The 8,342-nt window shown below is 32.2% G+C and overlaps 1 protein-coding gene across 1 annotated transcript; it reads right to left on the bottom strand.

The window, feature by feature from the left end:
* Nucleotides 1-1,478: 1,478 nt before the first annotated feature.
* Nucleotides 1,479-4,857, bottom strand: LOC105165553 (glucan endo-1,3-beta-glucosidase 4). The gene is made up of 4 exons (XM_011084607.3): nt 4,399-4,857; nt 3,429-3,908; nt 2,074-2,104; nt 1,479-1,980 (listed from the first exon to the last, which is right to left on the bottom strand). Exons 1-4 carry the CDS (start codon nt 4,481-4,483, stop codon nt 1,812-1,814), a joined length of 765 nt encoding a protein of 254 aa, XP_011082909.1. The 5' UTR covers nt 4,484-4,857; the 3' UTR covers nt 1,479-1,811.
* Nucleotides 4,858-8,342: the final 3,485 nt, after the last annotated feature.

The following is an 8,342-nucleotide window of genomic DNA, read 5'->3' on the forward strand; positions in this document are numbered from 1 at the left end:
TGTATATATGAGTAACAGTATTTAGTTGAAAAAATAATATTTTAAAGCTAAGACGTGCACATATAAGTTTATAAAAGAATAAATTTTCAAAATATTTATTTTCCCAATTTTGCCTCATATTTATAAATTCATAATAGTGATGTGGCGTCATATCGGTGGCCAAAATCAAGCCCATTTCTTAGTCCAACAGGCCAGTTCAAAAGGCCCAATTAATGTCAACGAAGGCCCAGAGGGACCCTCTTCGGGCCCCCTTTTTCGTCAGCAACCCAAGAAGGCCTAGGGGGCAGACCCCTGGGGCAACAGACTTTTCATCTTGTTGAAGTCTCCTGATCAGGAAGGATTCATGCAGCACTTGCTGACCAGCAAGATAAGGGTGACAGGAGGACTTATCCATTGCCAACCACCTCTCTCAATCCACTCGGATGCGAGACCCCCTTAGGCCATGACCTCCTCTATGAAGCAGGTTAGTCCCCTTAGACGGGGATGACATTCTAAGCCTTCATGACCAATCCTTATCATATCTCCCTACTACTATAATCTTCTCATCATACTTTGTCTCAATTCGTACCTATTTTTTCTTTTTAGTATCATTTTACCAAAATTTGATGCTAACTTAGGAGTATAAGTGTTAACATTTTCTTTTCCAGGTTCCCATTTCCCAACTTACAAACATTACAATCCAATTCCCAGGCACAGGTCCACATTTGAACGGACATGTGCGATTTTTGTATGCATCAGGAAGTATTGTTTTTGGAAAAAAAATATAATTTTAATTAATATTTTAAAAATATTAAATCAGATCTATCAAGTCCAACTTACTCGGTCGGGGTCTAGGGCAAGGCAAAGTCACGGGCCACAAGCAAATTCATATCTTAGAATGCACAGTCACACTATAAGAAATATGACTTTTCATTGTAATTAATTACTATAATCAAATGTAAAAGAACGTAGCGGATACTAATTAGTTACAGTCACACAACGACTATAATTAATTGTTATTTCTACAAACGAGACTAGATCATTTGCTACAACTGAAAACTGTGCAGATTTTTGGGTCATAGATAAAATTAAGCATGGTCAAAAGTCATTTTTTGCATCGATTTTGTTTGATCGTTAGCAGATAGTTTTGATGTTCTATAATATTTCTTCAATCGTAGTAATGTATAATATAGAAAATAATCAATTTTTTTTATAGCGTCGGCAAACTAAGTTGATGAATATTACAATACCATACACTAACAACCGAATGGGGCATAGTATATAGGATTTGAGTCTAAGTATTGCTTTGAGTCATTTCAACTACTTTATCTTTTTTCCTTTCCTTACATTGTCCATAGCAATGCGAGCATGCTTTCCAAGACACAGTCAGTTATGCTGTCAAAGTTCATCTATATATAGATGACTGCTTTTTACACAATTCCCCACCAAGATTCTTATCATTCACCTTTGAACAACACCAGAAAAAGAAAATACTGGTCTGAAAAAGAACCACTCAAGTTGTACTAATTTTGTAGCAGTACACATACATATATAGTGCTCTTCAGATGAACTAAAGCAAAAAATTCACCAAATTGCTCCTATAATTGGTTCTTCATCTATACACTTCCTCCCTTGCCTGATTTTCATACCTATAGAGATGTCTGTTTGGCAAATGATTCAAAAATAGCATGCACCAATTGTGACATCAACAGACCTCCTACATGGGCTGATCTCAAACCAACAAATTTGATGCAATCTTGTAAGAAGGGTCATCTACATTCACGTTAAGGAACTTTGCCTATATGATCTACAGGGGCCGGTCGTCGACCATATCATGGCATTGATGATAAAATCGTGATGGTAAGTACCAATACGTCGTGGAAATAAGGGATGTGAGGACTTAGTGTGATAGCGGTTGAAGTAGAGGGGGTGATTGGTCGGCCGGCCCCAAAAACTCGGGATCCGCTTGAGTTGGTTGCATTCAACACAGATGAACTCGTGCTGCAAATTCAAGTTTGCAACCGTAAGAAGTTTTTCCTCCAATTGAAAAGGATTACTATAAGTACTTGAAGATTATTACTAGTAAATATTCACCTAGTTGATGGATAGCGACATGCACCATAACCTGCACAAGGATAAGATGCATCAAGAAAGATCGATTGCAACAATTAGTGCATGCATTTAAGACAACACGATCGAGCTTATAAACTCATTAAAACATTTTATAAGACATTTTGTAAATTAATATTTGTTTGAGATTTTTGTAAGATGTTGTGGAGACTTTTGGTAAAGTTTTTAGAAAGGCTTATACAATAAAAATAAATAAATATGACATAGGGGCGATAGAAATTTACTATTGTTTATATTTTAATGACTTTGAACTAAAAATCATGATAGATGACTATTATCAATGATAATTAAATAAAATCGATACAGAAACTCAACTTATTTATCATAATAAAATATTTATAATGGCTTATTGGGACTATTTATTTTCACTAAGCCAATTAGATATGCATTAATGTTATATTTTTTTGTAGTGGGCTTATAAACCATTGAAAGAAAAATGAGGAGATCTTAACTTATTTTAAAATCTAATCAAGTTGTACAAAATTTTATTCTGAAAAATTCAAAAACCTCCTGAGATATTGAAAATATTAAAAAAAAATTTGAGAAAAATAAAATATTAATTACACTCCATGTGATATGAAAAAAATTTAAAAACCTCCTTGAGGCCAAAGTGTGTAGCTAGCACATGCGTGTTGACTACGAATGTGGGTATGAAAATACATTTTTTTTTTTCAAATAAGTCTTTTTGTTAGTCAAAATTAACTGAATTTGCTGATGTTAATAAAAAAATTGAATGAAAAATTGATATTTTCCCTTGATTGACTGAATTCTGACTTATCGCAGGTCAAATAATTTTTTTCGTACTAAACTACAGTTATAATGGTGAAAATATATCTCCTCACATTAGTTAATGCGTGAAGACGTGTGAGGGTAATTTGATCATAAAAAATTTATTTAACCTGAAATAAATTAGTAATAAGTTAATCAGGAGTTATTATAGATTTTTTCCTAACCTTTTTTGTTTATATCAACAAATTTGATGAATTTTGATTAACGGAGAGACTTATATCTTAAACGAAAACAAATCTCAGGAGTACTAAATTTAATTTCTCAAACCACGGGAATTTATTTGTAATTACGCCAAACTTTAAAAGAGAGGAGTATAATCATCCCTAATTAATATATATCTTATAAGTTTTAGCTCGACTTATCCTATAGGCCTACCCACCTGGACTGTCTGGGCCTCGCTACTAGTGAGAGTAAAATGACAATCATCGCCACTGAAGATATGTAACACTCGAGTTGCAGTACGAGATGACATAAACATCAATTTGTAATAAAAGGTTCGATTTGAGTAGTATTTGAAGAAGTTATCTTACTTGGATCAGTGCTAGTGGTGACTGCAGCCCCTCCAAAATTGCAGCTAGTAGGAATTGGATTATTCTGAAAATAACTGTTGAATGCGTAAGAGGCGTGGTCACGGACCGTGTTCGGATTGTAGCAAACCCCATTGGCCTGGATGGCCGAGCAGTCAGCGCCACCCTGCCCACAAGCGTAGTCTAGTGCAGCCTGCAAGGCGGTCTGCGACACGGATCGGCTAGCGATGCACCAGCTTCCGGTTGACGACGATGCAGGGGAGTTTGTGGCCAACGGTGTCATAACTGGATTGGCAGGATTCATTATGACAGGAGATTCAGGGTTGGAATCAGTTGGATTTAGCGTTGTGTTTGAGGTTGTTGGAACTGTTGTGATAGGGGTTGTGATGTCCATTTGCCTAGTGGAAATTGGGACAGAATCTTGCAATTTTCTCTCTTCATTGTACGCCAGTTTTCTGGGCTCTGTTGTTTTGGAACTTGTACCTGTGCAAGAACCAAAAAACAAGAATGTTCTTTTGGTACAATTTCCTGTTGTAGAGAACTAGACAAGAGAACATTGTTCTAGAATTACATGTATGAGATTTAACTAACAAGCAACTCCTATTCCCAATCATGACACTCCAACACTGTAAATTCTTACCAAACACTCGAATCCAACCAATTATAAAATAAGTATAATACATTTGTTGTCATTTTTTTAAATTATACATCAATTACACCATAAGTAAATTACACTTACCATATAATTAATTGAAATCATAACAAGTTCGATTTGAGTCAGAATTTTCCAACCTCCAACAATAGGAATGATTGTACAGCTATACACAGCTCCATATATATATATATACACACACTCATGATGAGTTGGAGAATTTCAAGACAAAGAACCAAGACATAATGATGACAAACAAGGTTAACTTGGGAATGAATGAAAGAAATGTAAGAAATAAGATGATGATGAGTGATGAGGAACCTGATGAAGAAGAGAGTAGAAGAGCAGCAGCCAGGTGAATGAATGGAAGGCAACTGATGATAAGTGTTCTTCTTCTACTGATCATAATTCTTGTCAAGGTTGTAAGAAAGACTACTAGCTCCAGCTTGTCTTCTTTCCAAACTTCTTCCAACAAGGTTCTTGCTTTTCTAGTATAGGTTTGAATTTGAAACAGAAACAGACAACAAATGAACCACCATCTCAATCCAAACAAACATCATTACTCCCCTTGGAAAAGAGACGACTTTAATTGTGTCATTCATTTTATACATATAACACAAACATATAATATAAATCTTGATGAGTGAGAGAATGTGTGTCTGTGTGTGAGAGAGATAGAGAGAGCGAGAAGGAGGGTAGTGTGTGTAAATGGAAGGTTGATATATTGAAAGGGGGGTGGGGAGGGAGCAAGAAAAAGGTGGTGGAGAGATGAACAAAGTGGGGGAGGAGGGGGGGGGGCGGGTTGGTGGTGTGATGGTAATGATGAAACTTGTTATTTTACTTTTTCTGTCTTTCAACTTTGTGTGAGTGTACAACCCTTTTTCTTATATGGGACTCATTCTAGTATCCAGAAGCCAAGATCCAGGAACAAACATAAGTGTTTGTTCTAGAATTTCTTGTTTTTCTTATTAATTTTGCAGTTTGCCCCTCCAGCTATATGGTTATTGTCACTTTGCCCCTTCATTATTTGAAAAATGAAACAACTAATTTTTTCCTACATTATAAAAATATTTAAGAGTGCATTTGAATTTGATGGAAGAATTTGAGAAAAACATTTCAAATGACTGAATTTAAAAATAATTTGAAATTCATAAAATATTTAACAAATTAGAGTCATTGGGCTCCATTTTGCTAATTGAGTTATGCCTCATTAATTATACATAATATATATATATATATTAATTAAAATATAATATATAATAGAATTTAAAATATAAAATCTAATTGAATAAATTAAATAATCATTTGTTACCAAAGTAAATCAATGTTTTGTTGCCTAAAGAAGGCAATCAATGGGCTATTCTCCTTAGATTCTTTGTTCTATGTAATTGGCCACACACAAGAACCGCATAAAGTAAGACTTAAAGAACAAGGAAAGTATCAAAACCTTAAAAAATAAATGTCTGTACCTAATACTTCATTGGATGCGACCCTATTTCTCCCTATTATTCCTTTTCTTTTCTTTTTTCATTATTTAAAGTGTAACTTAAAACAAGTTCTCATGAAATTTGACGTAATTACAAATACTTTTTTATTGTTTGAAAAATTATCAATACCCCTAAGTCTAAAGTTCGTCTGCCTTAATCTGTTAGTCTCTATTAGATTTTATCCATTTTTTATGATGCACCAACTAAAATGACCTTACGGACTATACATTATAACTGCATTTTTTTTCAAAAAATTCTAAACTTTTTTTATGGATTGAGTAAACAATTCTTTTACATTTTTTGAAAATTTTCCATCCCCTTTATCTAATTTTTTTTTAATGAAAAAACACAAAGCTAATAATTTCAAACCTCCATCCAAAAATCATATAATTTCACCAAACCTCATTAGAGTATTAATAATTTTTTAAATAACGAAAAGATATTTATAATCATATCAAATTTTTCAGAAAGCTGATTGTAATTTTTTTTTTTATTTAAATTTGCCATCTCCAGTGACATCCATCTATACATATTTCTATTTATCATTGATTTATGCTTTCTATACATTTCCTATTGATATTACACATAATTTCTTACACTGTTACAGAATAAATGGAACACCTGTTCAGTAAAAGTCAAAGTTCTAGAACTTTACAATTTCTCACTTGCTGAAAAAATTCAACTCCCATCGAATAAATCTTCATCACCCTATTTATAGAGTTACATAATATGGAAAGTTGTATGAATTGACCATAGACTCCGATTTCTTGTTCGTTACATTTATATTCCACAGCTTCTTTTTTTTTTTTTTTTTTTTCTTCCCAAGGGTATTTGTGTATTTGCAATTCTTAATTTGTGTAATCGAGATGGCAATAAATCGAGTTTGGGGGAAATTTCACTTTTTAGTCTTGTAATTTAGACGGTGATAATTTTAGTTCAGTTCAATTAAAATTAACAATAATTATAAAATTTGTGGTAATCTTAATTATTTCCTGCCAATTTGTCGAAAAATTTCGTGTCTTCAGCCATGTCAACACCTAAAATAGGCTTCTAATGAATTTGATTATGTACTAATCCAACATATTCATTTAGAATATGACTTGGCAAATAGAAAATTACAACTTAAAAAAACTTGACATACCATCAGTGGTAATTTTTTTTTTGCCAAGTCACTCTAGAAAAAAAAAAAAAAAAAAAGAAGAACACATGTTGGACTGTCAAGTCATCAAATTAGTCAAAAGTCGCAATTCAGATATTAACATGGTTGACGACATGAAATTTTCCAGTCAAATTGGCTGAAAATAATTAAAATCATCACAATTTTAAAATTACAGAACCAAATTACAATTTTTAATTTGAATTGAATTAAAATCGTCACTCTTAACGTATAGGACTAAATTTTTTTTTTTTAAAGTTGGGAGGATTTACCAAAAGTCGGAATAGACTCCACCAAGAATATTGTGGAGCAAGGACCATAGTCTTTGGAGATAAAAAATTCCAAACATATTTGTTAGTATTTAAAAGATGTAATAATTAATTCTATCCAATTTTTATTAGATTCTTTTTTCTTTTTTGGTTTGGGTAGTTAATTGAGCTTTGTCCACCAACTACAAAGTGCTTTGTAACTAATATTCATATTCATTTTTGTATACATTTTCCTTTTTATTTTTTCAAAAAAAAGTAATTTTTAGGTAACCATCTTGTCAAGTTTTTGCCTTTATTAAGGTTGGAGATGAAGTGGGCATGTGTTGCCCCCAATTCAGACCATGTTTCCTCAGGTACCCAACATCTCATCTTCCTTGAGATCCAACTCAATCAATTATTCAAATTTTTATACACACATGCCATATATATATATATTATAGGGATAATTATATTTATACGTCTTGGCCTACGATCTATTTATAAAAATTATTCTTACTTTTTCAAAAAATATCCATTAGGATTGTCGATATCATCATACAACTACCTCTGATTTTTAAAAAGTTATATATATACACTCCGAGAAATATGAACATCACTACACGAACTACTACTGCTTTACAGTTGTCCGAGATGGTTTTTTTTTTTTTTTTTGAATCACACAAAAGATTGAAATAGTTTGTGTAAATAGATAGATTAGGGAATGTAAATATAATTATCTTTGTATTATATAAAATAATATAATAAAATATAAGATACAACATTAATTTATAATAGAAAAATCAATTCATATATATGTATGTGTATGCGTGCGCGCAAGGATGATGTTGCTCTATTTGGTTGCGGCTTAATTGGTGCCCTGATGAACAAGTATTGTTCGTTTTTTTTATATGAACGTCATAATTTTATTTTAAAAATACAGCTAACTCGAAATGGAAGTCTTAAAATTTATAACCACTTGAATTTCTCGTTTACAATCAATATGAAATATTTATCTACATAAGTGGCTATAAACATAAAATATGTCACTTACAAGACTAATGACATGGATAGTGGTCCTCATAGTGATAAGTAGTTGCTGCACGCGGTCCTTACAATCATACAAAAAAAATTATAATATGAAATAAAGAGGGAAAAAAATATAATTGTGATGTAAATGGATGACAAAGTCCTTGAGAAGAAAGAAATGGAGTGAGGTGAGAGAGAAAAATAAATTATAAAATTATGTGTTTATTAAAAATATGACATATGGAAATGGAGAAGTAAAAAGAGAGAGAAACGTGGAATAGTGGGTAAGAGAAAAATATAATAATTGTGAAATTATTAAAACAATTGAAATTGCTATTCTGATCAGAT

The sequence above is a fragment of the Sesamum indicum genome, linkage group LG12 (assembly GCF_026168435.1).
Source record: "Sesamum indicum cultivar Baizhima isolate 11 linkage group LG12, ASM2616843v1, whole genome shotgun sequence".
Taxonomy (NCBI): domain Eukaryota; kingdom Viridiplantae; phylum Streptophyta; class Magnoliopsida; order Lamiales; family Pedaliaceae; genus Sesamum; species Sesamum indicum.